Genomic DNA, 20,638 nt, shown 5'->3' on the forward strand with positions numbered 1-20,638 from the left:
TTCCTAGCATTCAGGGCTACTCACTAGACCACCTTGTCTATGCAATGCTGTACACCTGCAGTTCTGTTTTCTTGGAACACTGCTTCCAAAGTCCTCTGTTTAGAAAATACCACTCTACCAGAGATGACTATTAACCTTGGATGAACCCCACACATTATAACATTAGTTTTCACAAAGAAAAATAGGAGAAAAATGTATTTTCTTAATGGGAATAAGATTCTTGGGACAGAGCAAACTGCTATCCCTAAGTGCCCATCTGCCACAGCAGGAAAGAACGCTGTATTTATCACTATAAAGAGCTACAAAGTACTTATTTTCTATAGCAGTTTAATGGCTGAAATTCTAACCAAAGAGCTAATATTCAGACTCTCACATCTCAGAAAATGTTTAGGTACACAAATTAGGATGTTCCAGCCTGGGGAGGCTACCAGGAGGAGAATATCAAAAGAGACACTGGCTGAAAATCCCCTGAAAATCAAACAAGACTTTTAATGAGAAATCATTTTTGAGAAGTACTTTTTTAAATAGTAAAAAATACTTGTTAAGAAAGAAAAACAAACAAACAAAAAAAGTTTTTTGGTTACTTTAAAAATTTAATGGTAAATCTTCATATATGGTAAATCGGACATATATATACCACCACTAGATAGCTAGTGGGAAGCTGCTGTGTAAGCACCAGGAGCTCAGCTCGGGGCTCTGTGATGACCCAGAGGGGGATGGGGGGCAGGAGGGAGCAGACAGACATATATACATATAGCCGATTCACGCTGTTGTACAGCAGAAACTAACACAACATTGTAAAGGAAGTATATGCTATTAAAAATTTTTTAAAAATTAATGGTAAGTCTTTTTACTTTTGACCCATCATCCCATTACTCAAATTGTTACATGAAACACCCTAGACAGAAATTTAAAACATTTTGAGCTGTATTAGCAGCAGTACACATTTCCAGTAGTGGCCGGAATCCAAACCATGGTGAAAACAAGCTGACTAGTTTGGCTCAGTGAAAAAAGAAACCATGCTTATGAAGAAGAAAGACTTACATTAAGGTCTGAAATACCATCGTTTGATGGGGCTATTTTTCCTATTGCTGGAACTCCAGTTTTCTACTGAAGACCAAAAGACAGTTTATTTTTGATGCATTTTTTTGCTAAATAAATATTAAATTCTCTTGTAATCTTCCCACTCACTCACACACTACAGTAGTATCTCATAAGGTTGACAATTCTCAAACTGATCTAATGCAGATGCCACTACAGTCTTTGGAAGGGGTCCTTGACTGGTGATGATGATATCACTGAGCACGGACTAAGTGTTTTCTATGCACTAGGCACATAGAAGTTGTTGAAATGTATCAGTTGAAATGTACACATTTCAGTAGTTGAAATGTATCAGCTCATGAATTGGCACATTTATGGAGGGAGAGAGAGGTTAAGGAACATAGGATTACACAGCAAGTAAGAGCTGCAGCCAAGGCTTGAACTGGCTCCAGAATTCATGCTTCTCAACACAATGCTATGCTGCTTTGTGTGTGTGTTGTTGTGAAAATGAACCAGCTGATGAATGGAAATGAACCATGTGATCCACCTCGCCTTAAAATTCCTATTTTCTTAAAAACGATTCCTTTGCTAAGACTTGTTGTAAATGCTTCTAATTTTGTAAACGGCTTTGGTATGTGGAAATGCCACTTTATAATACTAATGGCTGTTGTATACATTTATTTGAATGTTTTCTGTATTTCAAACTGGGTCAATAATTGTAAATTACACAAGTGTATAAAGTGATAAAAGTACATTAACAGTTACATGTTTAACTTTGTACATAAATCTAGTTTGAAAAAAACGATTAGTAAATAAATACATATTTATCCCAATCTTTAAAAATTTTTTTTAAATCTAGGGCAAATGTATTGAAACTAGATGTCCTGGGCAGTAATAGAAAACTATATGACTGAAGAATATTTGCAAAGAGAGAAGAAGCTAAAAAATGAGAACAGAATTATATACAACAATCAACTAAGCTGATTTCAAATACAGTTTGTGTGGTCTCTTTTCCACATTTTAGTTCCTTACACTTGCTCTACATTATATCCTGATATTCTAGCAGATACAATTAAGGCTATTTCTTAGAAAGGAAATTTTCAATAAAATGTGTAATACCTTGTGTACAGTTACTAGTTTCATAAAACATTATCCAAATAACAATTACTAGTGCTTAAAATTTATAGTAAGAAAATTATTAAAAACAACAAAAGATTATACCTCTGTTCCAAATTTAGGCCAATTTGAATGACTTTCAATACAGCTGAACTCAATGCAGGGATTACATTTTGTTAAATCTCACTGACCAGACTTTCAAGAATGTGATTCCAGAGGTGGATCACGAGGATCAGTTCCCTCTGTAGCTGAATTACCAGATTCAAAGATTCAACATCCATGTGTTCACATAAGCTTCCTCCCCTACTGCCCGCCCCTCCCCGACCATAAAAGCTGCAGATTAGTTGGCGCATTTGTAGCCTTTTTACTGGAGACCATAAGTTTGAGTTGTATTGTTCAATGTGAGGGCCACAATGAGAGAACGTGGATCTTTCTTATTCTTGTGCACTGTGATCTTTCCTTTCAAGGCTTCACCTATAGAAGAAAGGCAAAAATTGGGTTTCAGAATTCAAGGAATACAGTGCAGCAGAAAAGCAACATGGTATACTTAGAATTGATACTTCTTATTTTTTGTTGTGAGATGTTTCACTTTTTTTTTAACTTAAAAAATTTCAGGACAATTTTATGTTTAATTTTTGAAGAAAGCAGATCTAACTTAGCTAGCATGGGTGTCAAATGCTTGTGAAAAAGCATAACTACAGCAGTCACTGCAGGGTTGGGGACTGTTTACTGGACTCTTCAATATGAGGCCCTGAGGTATGTCCTGGGCATATTATAAAAGAGACGTGGTCCCTGACCTCAAAGCGTTCACAGTTCAGGGCGAAGAAAATAGAGGTGCTGACAACTATGCAAGAGGTCTAACAGGGTATGCTGGCACAGAGGCCTGGGGATGGCTGGAAGGCAGTAAACGGTAAGGTTTCACAAGACTTAATTCACATGCTAGCAAGGTAGTGCTCAAAATCCTTCAAGCTAGGCTTCAACAGTATGTGAACTGAGTATTATCTAGATGTACAATCTGGATTTAGAAAAGGCAGAGGAACCACAACAGATCAATTGCCAACATCCGTTGGATCACAGAAAAAGCAAGAGAATTCCAGAAAAATATCTACTTCTGCTTCACTGACTATACTAAAGCCTTTGACTGTGTGGACCACAGTCATAATCTGGAAATTCTTAAAGAGATGGGAATACGACACCACCATAACTGCCTCCTGAGAAACCTGTATGCAGGTCAAGAAGCAACAGTTAGATATGGAACAATGGACTGGTTCAAAATTGGGAAAGGAGTACGTCAAGGCTACATATTGTCACTTATTTCACTTACTTGCAGAGTACATCATGTGAAATGCAGGGCTGAATGAAGCACAAGCTGGCAAAGATTGCCGGGAGAAATACCAACAACCTCAGATATGCAGATGACACCACTCTTATGGCAGAAAGCAAATAGGAACTAAAGAGCCTCTTGATGAAAGTGAAAGAAAAGTGTGAAAAAGCTGCCTTAAAACTCAACATTCAAAAAATGAAGATCATGGTATCTGGTCCCATCACTTCATGTCAAATAGATGGGGAAAGAATGGAAGCAGTGTCAGACTTTATTTTTTTGGATTCCAATCACTATGGATGGTGACTGCACCCATGAAATTAAAAAACGCTTGCTCCTTGAAAGAAAAGCTATAACAAACCTAGACAGCGTATCAAAAAGCAGAGATATTACTTTGCTGATAAAGGTCCCTAAGGTCAAAGCTATGGTTTTTCCAGTAGTCATGTACGGATGTGAGAGTTGGACCATAAAGGCTGAGTGTTGAAGAATTGATGCTTTTGAATTGTGATGCTGGAGAAGACTCTTGAGAGTCCCTTGGACTGCAAGGAGAACAAACCAGTCAATCCTAAAGGAAATTAATCCTGAACACTGATTGGAAGGACTGATGCTGAAGCTCCAATACTTTGGCCACCTGACGCAAAGGACTGACTCCTTGGAAAACACCCTGATGCTGGGAAAGACTGATGGCAGGAGGAGAAGGGGGCAATAGAGGATGAGATGGTTTGATGGCATCACTGACTCAATGGATACGAGTTTGAGCAAACTTCAGGAGATAGCAAAGGTCAGGGAAGCATGGTGAGCTGCAGTTCATGGGGTCGCAAAGAGTCAGACATGACTGAATGAATGAACAACAAGAAAGGGATAAATCATCTGAGGACTCAAGCAGCCAGAATAGAAGACTGCTGAACACTTAGGATGATTCACTAGAGACTCCAGGTTACAGTTTAGTGTTAAACCGCCCTAAGAGTAAAGTCAACACCAGTGCTCCTTAACAAAGCTTTAAAACATTTTTTTGGGTAAAGATCAAGGTAATCTTTAAATAACTTAACTGTCTGCCTAAGCAAACTTCAACGCTTTTAAAAGAAAATAACCAAAATCCAAACATTCAGCAAAACAATATTTCTAGTGTTTGACATTCATTTAAAATGTCTAGATTTTTAAATAGCTGCAAATTGAGGCTTATAAGCAGGAAAAAAAAAGTTACAGCAATAACAAAAACACATTTAGGCATATCTTAATTAAATTCCTGAAAACCAGTGATAAAAACAATAATCTTTAAAACTTCCAGAGGGGAAAAATGAAGATATTACATATAAGAGAAAAAAGAGCAACCTCAAAATTTTCATCAGCTAGACATATTTTTGAAGTGATGAAAGAAAACCTATTAAGAATTTGATATCTAGCAAAAATCCTTAAAAAAATGAAAACTAAGAACAAGTTTTTATTTTTATTTTTTTCAAAGAAACAAAAGCATTCTTTTCTGGGAGGCCTGCACTATAAGAAATGTTAAAGGAAGTTCTTTAGACAGGCGGAAAATGACACCAAAAAGACACCTGAATCTACACAAAGGAATAAATGGTGCTAGACTATAGTAAATATCTGGTCAATAAAAGATGTTTTTTCCTTTTGAAAACTTATTTAATAGATACAGATCTTAATACATTTCAACATACAGACATCATATAGATTACGTTCTCTGACCAAAACAGAATGAAAGTAAAAATCAGTAAATCCCAAAATATTTAGAAATTAAACAACAGATTTCTAAATAGTCCATAAATCAGGGACCTCCCTGGTGGTCCAGTGGGTAAGACTCCGTGCTTCTACTACATGGGGTGCAGGTGCAATCCCTAGTCAGGGAACTAAAATACTACATGCCATGTGGTAAAAAAAAAAAAATTTTCATAAATCAAAATAAAAATCGAGAAGAAAGTTAGATGACATTTGATTTGAATGATTATGAAACCAACATATAAAAATAGGTGGCCTATAACTACAACACTGCTGAAAAACCGTTAACTTTAAATGCTTATATTAGAAAAGAAGACAGACACAAATGTCTTCACTGGGGTAATTCTATCCAACGGTTAAGGAAAAATAATAACAAATGTATAAAAAACAGAGGAAGGAATACTCCTCAGTTCATCTTTTAAGGGCAGCATTACCCTTATACCAAAATTAGATAAAGTTATTTGAAGAAAACTACAGAGATATATATCCCTCATGAACAAAGATTCAAAAATTCTTTGAACAAAAGAGAAAAAACATGATTGTGTCACACAAATGTAGAAAAAGCCTCTGCTGCTGCTGCTAAGTCGCTTCAGTCGTGTCCAACTCTGTGAGACCCCAAAGACAGTAGCCCACCAGGCTCCCCCATCCCTGGGACTCTCCAGGCAAGAACACTGGAGTGGGTTGCCATTTCCTTCTCCAATGCAGGAAAGTGAAAAGTGAAAGTGAAGTCGCTCAGTCGTGTCTGACTCCTAGTGACCCCATGGACTGCAGCCTACCAGGCTCTTCTGTCCATGGGATTTGCCAGGCAAGAGTACTGGAGTGGGTTGCTAAGCCTCTGACAAAGTTAATTTCTAACAACTTTCAGCAAGCTAGGAATAGAAGGAAACTTCTTTAACCTGATAAAGAAAATCAATGAGAAACTATAGATAACATCATTATTAACTGAAGAACTGAAAGGTTTCTTCCTAAGACTGGGACTGAAGTAAGGATCTTCATTCTGACTGCCTCTAATTAGTATTCTATTGGATGTCCTGGTCAGGGCATTAAGATGCAGAGGAAGAAAAAAAATATAGATTGGGGGAAAAAATGGTAAAATGGTCTTTATTTGCAGACCATATGGTCTTACACATAAAAAATTCTTAAGCACTATGCAAAAAAAAAAAAAAAAAAAAAAAAACAGCTACTAAAACTCTCAGAAGGTTTAGCAATCTCGGAACATTAAGATCCATATAAAAAATTAACTGCATTTCTATACATGAGCACTGAAGAATTAGAAACTGAAATAACAATAGCATTTATAATAGCATTGAAAAAGCGTATAATTCTTGAGATAAATGTAACAACATATACGCACCATTTAGTTATATCAAATTATGAAACACTGCTAAAGATGATCTAAGTAAATGAGACATATTGTTTGTGGATGACACTCAATACTGTTTTAAGATGTTAATTCTCCCCAAAGTAATCTATAGATTCAACACGGTCTCAATCAAAATCCTAGCAGGACTGTTTTATTTGGGCAGAATTTAAGTTGACTTTAAAACGCATATGCAAATTTAAAGAGCCCAGAATAGTGAGAGAACAGAATAAAGCAGGAGGATTTATATCATCTTACAGTGTCTTACTGGCGTAAGAAAAGACACACAGATCAAGGAAACAAAGTTCAGAAACAGACATGCATACATGGTTAGTTAATTTCTGACAAAAGAGCCAAGGTAATTAAACGGGAAAAGAAAAGTCTTTTCAAGAAATGATGATGAAACAACCTAATATAAATTTGGAAAAAGATGAAAATTACTTTTAAAATCAACATGAAATAGTTTATAATCCTAAATGTACAGGCAAAAATATAAAGCTTTTAGAAGAACCGTATAGGAAAAGCTGTGATGTTAGAGTAGCAAAGATTTCTTAACTTAGGCCACAATAGCACAAAGTTTAAAAGACCTTAAGAAAATGAAAGGAAAAACTAGGATTGAGACATAAATATCAGCAATGCATATATCGGACAAACAACTTGTACCTTATTAAGATTCTTATAACCCAGTAAGATGACAACCCAACCAAAATTGAGCAAAATATCTTAAAAGAAACCTCACCAAAGAAGACATACAAATGACCAATGAACATATGAAAAGATGCTCAACATCATTAGTCATGAGGTAAATGCAAATTAAAAACACAGCTGTCACTACATACACTTATAACACAATGACATATTAAAACATATTAAAATGACTGCCCTTTTATGTAAGTGTTGACAAAGATGTGGAGCAAACAAACCCACAACAGTGTAGGAACCTTGAATAGTATAGTCATTGTGAAAAAGTTCGCCAGCTTCTTATGAAGTATTTATTTATTGTAAGACCTAATAATTCCACTCCTACATATCTGCCTAGGAGAAATGAAAACATATGTCCACACAAAAACTTTTACAAAAATGTTCATATTAATTTTATCCATAATGGTACCTGACTGAAAACAATCTAAAAGTCTATCAGCAAGTGAAAGCCTATGTACATTACAGTAAGTCCATACAAAGGAACACTACCTGGCAATAAAAAGGAACAAATTACTGATTCACAGATGCACTTTAAAATATGCTAAAAGCAAAGCTGGAGTATGTTCTATATAGTAATTTTGATATAAAATTCTAAAAGAATACTAATGCCTTACTATTATTAATAGTAATATAATACATAGTGACAGAAAGCAGATCAATGGTTGTCCAGTCTGAAAACTGAAGATGGGGATGACTGACTGCACAAGGGATCAACAAGGAAACTTTTTAGGGTGAAGTAAATATTCTATATCTTGAAAGACATGGGAATACCAGACCACCTGACCTGCCTCTTGAGAAACCTGTATACAGGTCAGGAAGCAACAGTTAGAACTGGACATGGAACAACAGACTGGTTCCAAATAGGAAAAGGAGTACGCCAAGGCTGTATATTGTCACCTTGCTTATTTAACTTTTTTGCAGAGTACATCATGAGAAATGCCAGGCTGGAAGAAGCACAAGTTGGAATCAAGATTGCCGGGAGAAATATCAATAACCTCAGATATACAGATGATACCACCCTTATGGCAGAAAGTGAAGAAGAACTAATTTAGTCTCTTGATGGAAGTGAAAGAGTGAAAAAGTTGGCTTAAAGCTCAACATTCAGAAAACGAAGATCATGGCATCTGGTCCCACCACTTCATGGGAAATAGATGGGGAAACAGTGGAAACTATAGCTGACTATTTTTTGGGCTCCAAAATCACTGCAAATGGTGACTGCAGCCATGAAATTAAAAGATGCTTGCTCCTTGGAAGGAAAGTTATGACCAACCTAGACAGCATATTAAAAAGCAGAGACATTACTTTGCCAACAAAGGTCCGTCTAGTCAAGGCTATGGTTTTTCCAGTAGTTAAGTATGGATGTGAGAGTTAGACAATAAAAAAGCTGAGCGCTGAAGAATTGATGCTTTTGAACTGTGGTGTTGGAGAAGACTCTTGAGAGTCCCTTGGACTGCAAGGAGATCCAACCAGTCCATCCTAAAGGAAATCAGTCCTGGGTGTTCATTGTAGGGACTGATGTTGAAGCTGAAACTTCAATACTTTGGCCACCTGATGAGGAGAGCTGATTCATTTGAAAAGACTCTGATGCTGGGAAAGATTGAGGGCAGGAGGAGAAGGGGACGACAGAGGATGAGATGGCTGGATGGCATCACCGACACAATGGATATGGGTTTCGGTGAACTCTGGGAGTTGGTGATGGACAGGGAGGCCTGGCGTGCTGCGGTTCATGGGGTCACAAAATGTCGGACACAACTGAGCAACTGAACTGAACTGAATAGAGTGGAACATACATTTGCCAAAATTTATTAAACTGTATAAATAAAATGCGTAAATCTTTACTGTATGTAAATATAGAATAAAGTGTTTTTTAAATTGTGATGGCTTAGGAATAAATTCATAGATAAATGGGATAAAGATTCATTATAGAGATTCAGTACATTTTAATTGGGGCATTTTACATCACTGAGGAAAGAAAGGAGTCAAAAGAAATGTATAAATATAGTAACACAGTATTTCTTAATATGGAAAAAAAGTTAGAAACCAAAAGGAAAAGGCTGATGATTTGTTTATACAAAAATGAAACAAATTCTATAAAGCCAAGATACTTTAAAAAGGCATAAAATGTGTTCAATTTTTACATTCTAGCCATCTTTACCAAAATTTGGCTGTTAGAATCCAACCACAACAGAAAAAGAATGAAAGAAACCAGTAACAAACAACAACCAGTATCTGACTGCTCTGATTTGCATTTTGGTGATTATCAGTAGTGATGCTATTATTTCAAATGTTTAACTACCATCTAAAAAGATTCTTTGAGCATTTTATTTAACTCAGTGATTTTCTTGTTGATGTGCCCTAAGGGTAGTTGCTCTTTAAGCGGCTTTAGACATGTTAAAAATGTTAAGTTCACTTGTTTATAAATGTCCTATTCAATCCTTAGTGTAGGGTCAAAATGGAAATGTTCTCTGGTGCCTATAAAGCAGGTTATCAAATACTGCATTTCAAGTTTAAAAAATATGTTTAAAAAGAAGAATGTATTTAAGAGGTTTATGTATCCCTTAACTTAAAATACAGCTCAAGATGCATGAATAGCAGATAATTTTGTTAAATTTTCACAGAAGAAAAAATTTTCAGCATCAATATTAAATATTTGAGTAATTAAAAAGTCTTAACACTGTCTTATAAGCTGATATTGTAATTTTCATGTTTTAAAACAAAATACAAGCAAAATAACTCTTGCTGTAATAGTTATTTTGTAAGCTTAATTTCAAAATGGAGATGTAAAACAATACTTAATTATACAGCATGAAGGGTCACAGTAATAAATACACAGTTCACACTGCTGCACCCACTTCAATTGTTCAAGCCTGGCAAAAGTGCCAAGGTAACAGCTCTAATGCAGTAGAGATAGGAGTAATTAATCAGTGTCAAATAGATATAAAATGACTGATGTTGTTAAGTGTGTAAACTGGTGAGAGCTGCAAAGGACAGTCTCTATGCAGCTGAGCTGTATCACCTTGTTTTTATCATCAGCAGACAGCTATTAGTATATCACAAAGCAGCACTGCAGTTCAATCAAGAACAAAACTGATTTCATTTCAATTTGGTCCTAGTGGTTTTTTCAAATTAGTTTCTTCCAGAGCAATAAAATTTCATTCCCCACAAGGGAGATAAATAAAAATCAGTATTATCACTACCAAAGCTTAGAGTTAAAAAAATGAAAAGAAAAAAAAAAAGAAAAGAAAAGGATGCTCCATCACATAAAAGCTTACTAATAACATGTAAGCGACTGAACTGAACTGAATAACATATAAAGAGATCTAAAGAGTATGATTTTAATAATATTTTTCAAAGCCAAACCACAAGAAAAAAAAATCTGGATCTTTAAAATAAATACTGTCACATAAGTTTGTACAATAAAATTGTACATTATTTTTTAAAGGAAAAGGGGGAAAAAACACTCTGAATTTAAACTTTAAAATTGACCTTTAAATCCTTTAAAAGTATTCATTCTAGGAGGCTAGTCTCTAACTCCCACAATGCTGGAAATGCTCAAATGTTGTAGAATATTTCTTTGGAAACTATTGTTAGAACTATGTTGTGAAAGTAACAGCAACAAACAAAATCCCAAACCAAAGCAAAAACACATTAGGTTCATCATCGTATAGTTACCTTGTGCTTTTGGTCAAGTGTAAAATTCCTATTCTGAGAAATTTCCTATTCACACTGTCTTTTCCTTTGCTTTCCAAATATCCTGTCTGCCCTCAATGATAGATTTTGTTGTTGTTTAGTAGATAAGTTGTGTTCAACTCTTTGTGACCCCACAGACTACAGCCTGCCAGGCTCCACTGTCCATGGGATTTCCCAGGCAAGAATACGGGAGTGGGTTGCCATTTCCTTTTCCAAGGGATCTTCCCAACACAAGGATCAAACCCATGTCTTCTGCATTGTCAGGTGGATTCTTTACCACTGAGCTGCCAGGGAAGTCCAATGGTAGATTTACCATTACCAAAAAAAGACTTAACATTATTCAAAATATTAACATGTACACATACACACACACACACAAGCTGGGTGGAATAACTGTATAGGTATGTTCACAATATTTTGTTAAAAAAATCTTGTCACATTACTGTTTGGACAGTAAAATAAACTTTATGCACAACAGCAAATTGTCATGATTAGACACTTGGCTTTATTTATCTAAAAATTGTACACCATATTAAGTCAAAAAGTAGTTTTTGACTCAAGCTATTTTTCGACTCAACAATACTCTCCTCAGCCATGCCACAATTTAAGAGAACATCAGAGTTGACAAAATGGGGCAACCAAATACAGCAACTAGATAATTGCCCCTGGCATGTGTCACCCACGGTGATGAAAGGAAGTTATATTTCAATGACAATGCATATTACTGTACTTATTCATTCATTCAGGAGGGTATTTATGACATGCCAAATACTGCACCAGATAAAAAAGAAGTGAGAGGGGCAAATAACTCATCTATGAGAACCCCTTATCAGAGCACACTGGTATGTTATAACACAGATATACGTATGAATTGATCTGGGAGAAAAAAATAACAGAACAGTTAACTTTTTAAGAGAATGAGGAAAGATGTACAGAAATAAGCTGGGTTATAAAGCGAAAAGTGTAATTCATCAAGTGAAAGAGGTCAAAGTAGTTTCCTAGGTAGAAAAGTATCTCAGATAAAGGCAATGAGGAAGAAAAGATGGGAAAACTAGCTAAAAAATGAGCAGTACAGCTGGAGCATATGATGGGCTTCTGTGGGGTTCTGACAGGTTAGGGCTGGAAACGATGAAAAACGGTCAGACTGTAAAGGGTCATGGAAAGAATCTGGATTTTATCCTGGATATACTTAGGGTCCAGTGAGGGCTTTTTTTAAAATTTTAAATTAATTAATTAATTTTAATGGAGGCTAATTACAATATTGTAGTGGTTTTTGCCATACATTGACATGAATCAGCCATGGGTGCACATGCGTTCCCCATTCCGAACCCCCTCCCACCTCCCTCCCCATCCTATCCCTCAGGGTCTTCCCAGTGCACCAGCCCTGAGCACCCTGTATCATGCATCAAACCTGGACTGACGACCTATTTCAGATATGATAATATACATGTTTCAGTGCTTTTCTCTCAAGTTAAGGCACCCTCGCCTTAACTTTAGTAAGGTGTAGTTTATATATAATAAAACTATAACATGTAAAATTGCAGTTCAGTGAGTTTTACTTAATATTTCACTTTTGTAAACTTTCACCTACCTCAAGTATCAAGATGCCCTCTTATGTTATCTAGAAATTTCACAGTTTTAAGCTTTTATGTTTATGTCTATTATCCATTTAAAGTAAGTTTTTATATATTTGGTATCAGATAAGAAGAGTCATTATTTTCCTTTATAAATATTCAGTTGTTCTAACACAATTTTCTGAGAAGACTATCCTTTTCCAATTAAATTTATATTGGCACTTTGAAAAAACTTAATTGACTATACAAAAATGAGGCTATTTCTGGATTTTCTATCAGTGTATTAATCTATATATTCATCTTTTATATGTCAATACTATACTGCTTGTGTTAACATAATTTTTAAGTTCAGAATTTACATAGTGTAAGAAGTACAATATGGTTCTTAAAATTGTTTGGCTACAATAGTCTAGATCATTTGTATATAAATTTTAGAATCAGCACATTAATTTCTCTTGCTAAATTCACTTACTAGCTCTGTATTTTTTTTTTTTTTTGGTAGATTTCCTAGAATTTTCTATGTATACATTATCTATAAATAATAACAGCTTTATTTCTTCCTTCCCAATGCTTTTTAATTCTTCTTCATTTCTTATCGCACTGGCTAAGAGTTCCAGTTTAAGAGTGCAGGAGTGCAGACATACACACCGTGGTCACAGTGTATTTTCTTGTTACACATCACTGGATTCAATTTGCTACTATTTTGTTGAGGATTTATTCCTGAGGGACATTGGTCTGTAGTTTCATTTTCTTGTACCATCTTTGTTTAATTTTTGCTTAGGCTAATATACAAATGAAAAGATGCTCAACATCACTTATTATTATATAAATGCAAATCAAAACCACAATGAGGTATCATCTCACACCAGTCAGAATGGCCATCATCAAAAAGTCTACAAATAAATGCTGGAGAGGGTGTGGAGAAAAGGGAACCTTGTTGCACTGTTGAATGCAAACTGATACAACCACTACGGAGAACACTAGGAAGATTCCTTAAAAAACTAGGAATAAAACTACCATACGACCCAGCAATCCCATTTCTGGGCATATACTCTAAGGAAACCAGAACTGAAAAAGACACATGTACCTGAACGTTCAATGCAGCACTATTTACAACAGCTAGGATATGGAAGCAACCTAATGTCCATCAGCAGATGAATGGATAAGGAAGTTGTGGTATATATACACAACGGAATATTACTCAGCCTTTATAAAAAGGAACGCATTTGAGTCAGTTCTAATGAAGTGGATGAACAGAGTGAAGTAAGTCAGAAAGAGAAGGACAAATACTGCATATTAATGCATATATATGGAATCTAGAAAGATGGTACCAATGATCCTACATAAACAGCAGCAAAGGAGACCCAGATGTAAAAGAAGAGACTTTTGGACTCAGTGGGAAAAGAAGGTGGGATGATTTGAGAGAAAACCATTCAAACATATACATTGTCATATGTAAAACAGATAACCAGTGCGAGTTTGATGCATGAAGCAGGGCACCCAAAACTGGTGCTCCGTGACAACCTAGAGGGATAGGGTAGGGAGGGAGGCAGGAGGAGGTTCAGGATGGAGGGAACACATGTACTACCTATGGCCGATTCATACTGATACACGGAAAAAACCATCACAATACTGTACAGTAGTTATCCTCCAAATAAAATAAATTTTAAGAAAAAAAAACCAGTGTAGGAGTGGAGCAAGTAGACACCATTGCCTTATTTAGTCTTTCTTTATTCAGCATGATGCTAGCGATAGGCTGTATGGATGCCTTCTGTCAGGATGATGAAGCTCTCTTTTGTTTCTAGTTTGCTGTATTTGTCATGAATTGATATTACGTTTTGTCAAACTTTTTTTTTTTCTGCATCCACTGATACAATCATGTAGCTTTTCTTCTTTAGACTGCTAGCATGGTGGACTACATTATATGATTTTAAAATACTGAATCAGCCTTGAATTCTTGGAATAAAACCCATTTGGTCACAGTGTATTTTCTACACATCATTGGATTCAATTTGCTACTATTTCGTTGAGGATTTATTCATGAGAGACACTGGTTTGTAGTTTAATTTTATTGTACTCTCTTTGTCTAATTTTTGATATCAAAGAAATACTACCCTCATAAAATCAGTTCTTTTCTTTTTTCTGGAAGAGACTGTGTAGAGTTGGTGTTATTTCTCTAAGTGGTTGGCTTCTTTCACTCAGCAATATGGGTTTAAGATTCCTCCATGTTTTTTCACAGGTTGATAGTTCATTTCTTTTTAGCACTGAATGAAATTTCATCTTCTAGATGTACGGACCATTTATACTTAATACAATTATCAACATGTCCCTAGAGCTCTTTTTTCTGACTAGCTTCTATCCCAATACTCTGCCCCACAGCTTCTGGCTTCTATTTATCAGTAATACCATCAGAGGCTAATGATTAGTAGAGTTAAAAAAAATTCTTATAACTGAGAATGACTATTTTTTCTTTCTTTGAAATTTTGTTTTCACAAACTTTCCTCAGGTTATACTCTTTTAGGAGAGCCTATTGGACTTATGTAAGTACACACAATGGCAATAAAAGAAATATAGAATGTAGATGGTGCCACGGGGCAACATTAGAATCATATATCTTCTTCACAGTATTCTGAGAAATCAATTACTCGAAGGATTACTGTGTAAAGAATAGTTAGGCTTTCAAATTTTCACTAGGTATAAATAATATTGTGTTGCAATTAGGTAGGAGAAAATTCAAAGGCTATCTTAAATCTCTCTCAAGATTAAAACATGAAAGAATTAGTATAGCCTTTAGAATTCTAGTAGTAAGACAACAAATGGTCACAGTGGGGAAAAAGCAGTATTTTCAATTTTCCCAAAGTTAATCCAAATATCAGAGTTAAAAAAAAAGCAAAGAAACATAAATGAAGATGTCTTTGCTTCATTTCAGTTTTGCTGTGCTATAGCTTTCCAGAGAAAGAGAAAATGACACCATCAAAGTTTTATTTCCATAGCATTACAACCTCAAAGTGAAAGAATGACAACACAGTGCTGCTTTACTCTAATGGTGTTAATTTGCATCTACTAAATTCCTTTACGCTTCAACAGTGAAATAAAAACTACATTACAATTTTATGAAATATTTTAAACATGGAGAATGATATAACGACCACTTGCTCAGTTGTGTCAAATCTTGACATTCTGCACAGTTCCTTCAGTTTTTCAAAGAAATAGTTCAGATATACAGCACTAAAGCCCCTTTCTGCAATCTTATTTCTATCCTTCTCTAGAGGTGACCACGTCAATGAATTCAGTGGTTATCATAAGTGTTGCTTCTTAATTTACTATGTGCGTGTATAGAGTGTTGTTTTACATGTTTTTAAAACTTCATATAAATCAAAATCATATATTTTAGAAATCCTTCTGCAAATCTTTGCTCAATGTTGCTTTTAAGAGACATACAAATAATCTGATGTTGAGTATCTCTGCACTGAAGTTTGGTGTGCATTCAGTTTTCCCACAGTCAAGATGCTTTCAGTGAAGATGGGACAAGACATACGTGTAACAAGCAGTTAAAAAAAAAAAGTCCATAATCAAATTCTAACTTTTGGTGTTAGATGTGTAGATATATAAGAACTATAGGTGCTCATGTAAGTGAACAATCAACGAGATGTAAGACAAAGGAATGCAGCATTGGATCAGTCTTTAAACACTAGGCTAGATCTGAGGAGGTGGACCCAGTGGAGAGCATTCTAAACAAATATATTTTGAATATAATAACTACTGAATGACATTCTCTTTTAATTTACACTTTACTTCTATTGGTAATATTTCTGTTTAGTCACTTGGGAAATTAAAATATTTTCTTTTAGTTATAGTTTCAACTTAGTATATACTAGTTAATGCTTTACGAAAAATTTTCTGAATTACTCTGTAGTACTCAACATAAGAGCTACATAATGGCACATACATTGTAACTGGCAGACATTAGATTCAAATAAAAGTTTTCTTTAACTTACTTCTTTAATGAAATGATATGCCACCTAAACTTTATGTACATGGTAAACTCTAAGAACTACTTACCTTAGTATGCTATATTGCTTCAAATACAGTGGGCACAGAAAAAGTGTTTGTAGAATGGATGAATACTGTTTATTTCAGAATGAATAAGACACCCACCCCCCTTTCTTACCTGCTTTAACTGAAAATGGCTTTTCCAATAGAAATACTGTTTGCTTCCAGTGTGTTTTGGTGCTCAGTGGGCCCGTAGAAAACACAACCTGCATCGGTAGAGTTCAAAAATGTCTGATGAAGTACAAGATTTTTAATATCACGGTACATTAATTTACTACATCAAATACAAGCTCCAACTACTTACAAAAGCAAAATGCTTATGATCAAATGCCTTGGGGCACAAAGATAAAATACTTGCCTAGTTATGAAATACCTACCTTGTTGTGGCAATTCTTCTCAAAATATATATCAAAGTAGCCAGCAATTGCCTGTTTTTTTAAAAAGAAGTAATATAAATAATTATTAAACAAATCATGTAACAATTGATTTCATGGTCTTTTAAGTCAAGGCAAGTAAGAAACCATTTCAAAGATCAGACACTCTTATATAAATGGCAGGTCACTATTTTCTCTAGAAAAGATGTTATAAATAAAAATAATGTAACTTGGCTTTTCCCCATATAAACAAGATAATATGGGTAACAAGGCTAATCAGATACTCAATATGTGTTCACTTAGAGAAACGACAGCGCTGGACCACTGAAAAGTGAGAATCTACACGGAGCGAGGCTCACCCGGCCCCTTACCCATCCAGACTCCCCCACTGAGACGCTGCCGTGTGAGTCAAGTCTCCATACAGCCGCAGCAGTGTGAGACAGCCCAGGAGAGACCAGGAGAACTAGGATTGAACTAGACCAGCAGAACAATCCAGACTACAGAAACACAGACAAATAAATCTACGTGATTTTGACATCAAGACACTAAGTTTTGGGGTGGTCTGCTACACAGAAATAAATAATTGACACATACTCTTTTGTACAAACCCAGTTCACTTCATTTCTTCTGATTTAATTCATCCAATTTTAAAGTAAAGTAGTATGATTATTTTTATGATGAGATAAATGAAATTTTAAAATATTACATATTTTGTTTCTGAAAATAAAAATTACATCATTCAATAAAACTTATGTTTTAGGTATACACACAAAGAAGAAATCTGATGTAACTCTAAGGTTCACTGTAATTATATAAAAGGCTGCTAGAAGAAATTAATATGTTAATCAAATATAAATTTTAATTTCTTTTTGTTTAAAATTTAAATGATCATTCCTTTTTCTTTCACTAGTGGGACAGGCTTGACTCAACCTATTTTAAAACTGGCATTAAATAAAGCATATAAAGTGTTAAAAATTAGAAACTGATTATCAAAAAGTCATATAAAGCTGATTTGTGTACTTTCCTGCTTTTGTTAAAAACGTGGAGTTTTACTGATTCCACAGGGTTAATGCAGATTGGGCCCAAACCAAATTCATATTTAACCTTGAGGTTCATTATGCTTCAGATACCAAAAGAGAATCAAAATACTATTTATAATTTTGTCAAACAGAAAAAAACATTGGTCTCAGACCAATTCCTAAACTGTGTTCCTGCAGGAGAGAACCCCAAAACAGAAAGAACAGCACACTCTTAGAGAGCAGAAATGAGGTTTGAACCACTGTCTGCTGAGACACTGCTGACAGAATTTATGTCCTGACTTTAACTGCACTGATCGCCTGTTAACATCAAACATCAATAAGGTCCAGATGACGATAAGTCAGCGAAGAGTCCACAATACCCAGGATACAATCCAATACTACTCAGCATACAAAGTCCAGGAAAATGGAACCAACTGTCAAGAGGAAAGACAGTCAACAGATGTCAGTGCTGAGATGACCCAGATGCTGGACTATCAGACAAAGACTTAAAGCAGAAACTATAACTATGTTGGTATGCGTTAACAGCAAAGCCACAGCAGAGACACACTGAAATGAATCAAAAGAGAGATTCTCAGTGGAGAAACAGAAATGACAAAAAGAGAACCTAAAGGGAATTTCAGAACTGAAAAACACAATTAACTGAAACAAAAAAACTTCCTAGGATGAATTGTAGAATGGAGAAGATACAGGGGAAAAAGTCTGAATTTGAAGTGAAACCAATAGAAACGAACCAATTTTTAAAAACAAGGGGAAAAGACTGAAATAAAATTCCCAGAGACTCGGGGACCTATGGAATTAACAAACATCTGACTGGAGGTCCAGACTGAAAAGAAAAATATGATGGAACAGGAGGGGAAAAAAAAAAAAACACTTAAAATTCTATATCCAGGAAAAACATCCTTTAGAGAATGAAGGATAAAAATATTTCCAAGTGAAGGAAAATTACAGAATCCATTGCCAACAGGCTTTTTAGAAGACATTTTAAAGGAAGTTCTTTAGGCTGACAGGCAATAATATTGGAAGGAAACCTGAAATATCAAAAATAAGAAACCAAAAGAAATGATAAATAGTTGGGTTAACTATAATCCCCTCTGAATTTGATACCTATGATTATTTAAGGCAAAAATTATAACATCATCTGGTGGGGTTTTCAATGTAAGCACACATAAGCACAAAGATCAGTGCAGGGGCTGGAGGGTAGGAGGAAGAATGAAATCTAAACAATAAATAATGTCTATAAAGTCTGCAAATAAAGAAGGCTCTTAAGCATCATACACAAGGCAGAAACTTAATATAAGAAAAATTTAAATTTTAGAATCAAAACTAAAAGATAAGCAAGAGATCAGAGAATATTTGCCACACATATAACAAAGGGTCACTGTTCTTTGTATATTAAACTACTACAAATTAGTAAGACAGCAATGTATCAAAAGAAGCTAACAAAAGACAAAGCAAGAGATTTACAAAAGAAAAACAAATGATTAATAGACATATTAAAAAAACCTGTTTCACCTACTTAGAAAAAAATAAGTAAATTAAGACAACTGGATACAATTTTCCTTGACTGTGTTTTTTAAATGACAGTATTCACAGCTAGTGGAGAAAGAAGCATTCATGCTGGGAAAATAAAATGAAATAACTTTTCTACGGAAAATAACTAACACATATTACAAAGAAATCAGATGCAAAATAGCACACGTGATATGACTGTTTATATACAGAAATCCAAAAATAGCAAACCTAATTCATAGTGTTACAAGTCAGAAGAGGAGTTATCCTTGCAACAAGGATAGAAACTGGAAAGGATTCCATGGTGGGCTCCTGGGTTTCTGGTAGTATTCTGTTTCTTAAGTTGAACGCTGGGTATATATACATGAGGGAAAAATCACTTTGTGTAATTTTATTAAACTATTTATGACTTGTATACTTTTCTGTTTTCATTCACTCAATTAAGATTTTTTACAATGTAATACTGGTTGACCCAGTAATTCAAAACTTCCAAAAAGTTATTCTAAGGAAATTATTAAGAATGCTTGCAAAGATTTAACTATGTCAATTTTAGCCCAAATTTTCAACAACAGGTAATCAGTTACTAAATCATAAAATCTACAAATAATAGAATACTATTTGGCCATCAAAAGTAAACCTACAGATAAGTATTTACTGATTTGGAAAATGAGTTGTGGTATACTATTAAGTGAAAAAAATAATATATATTTGTTTGGGGCACTTATTCTGTGTTACACAAATGTGAATATATAACTATCTGGAAAGATCTGACCAAGCTATTGAAAGTGACAGATTTGGAATATCGATATTCTTCATGTTTATCTATCCATTTCTCACAAATATGAAGAACTGTGATAAGTTATTTTTAATAGGACTTGAGCTAAATAATCCATAGTATTGCACGGAGAAGCAGTCAATTCAGCTGTTATCTCTGATTATTTCCCTTAGTGACTCTCAAAAAAATCAGTCCTCTCTGTACCCCAAAGGCTAGGGTAGTGTCTAACATGTAAAAGGAACTAAACTAATTTAAATAAAAAGAATGACAAGTTTTCCCCAGCTAGTAATTCTAGAAAAATAACATTTTCCAGGGCTTCCCTGGTGACTGAGATGGTAAAGAATCTGCTTGT

The 20,638-nt window shown here is 34.8% G+C and overlaps 1 protein-coding gene across 1 annotated transcript in view; it reads right to left on the bottom strand.

Annotated features, from left to right (window-relative positions):
* Window positions 1–572: 572 nt before the first annotated feature.
* The window catches only part of PRMT3 (protein arginine methyltransferase 3), a 122,806-nt gene continuing 102,740 nt past the window's right edge, over window positions 573–20,638 (bottom strand). The window contains exons 14-16 of the mRNA XM_005891851.2: window positions 16,966–17,016; window positions 16,707–16,794; window positions 573–2,631 (exon numbers count right to left, since the gene is read on the bottom strand). Coding sequence (XP_005891913.2) covers window positions 2,522–2,631; window positions 16,707–16,794; window positions 16,966–17,016 — 249 coding nt within the window. The 3' untranslated portion in view covers window positions 573–2,521. The remainder of the gene's footprint in view (window positions 2,632–16,706; window positions 16,795–16,965; window positions 17,017–20,638) is intronic.

This window comes from Bos mutus, chromosome 29 (assembly GCF_027580195.1).
Source record: "Bos mutus isolate GX-2022 chromosome 29, NWIPB_WYAK_1.1, whole genome shotgun sequence".
In the NCBI taxonomy this organism is placed as follows: Eukaryota; Metazoa; Chordata; class Mammalia; order Artiodactyla; family Bovidae; genus Bos; species Bos mutus.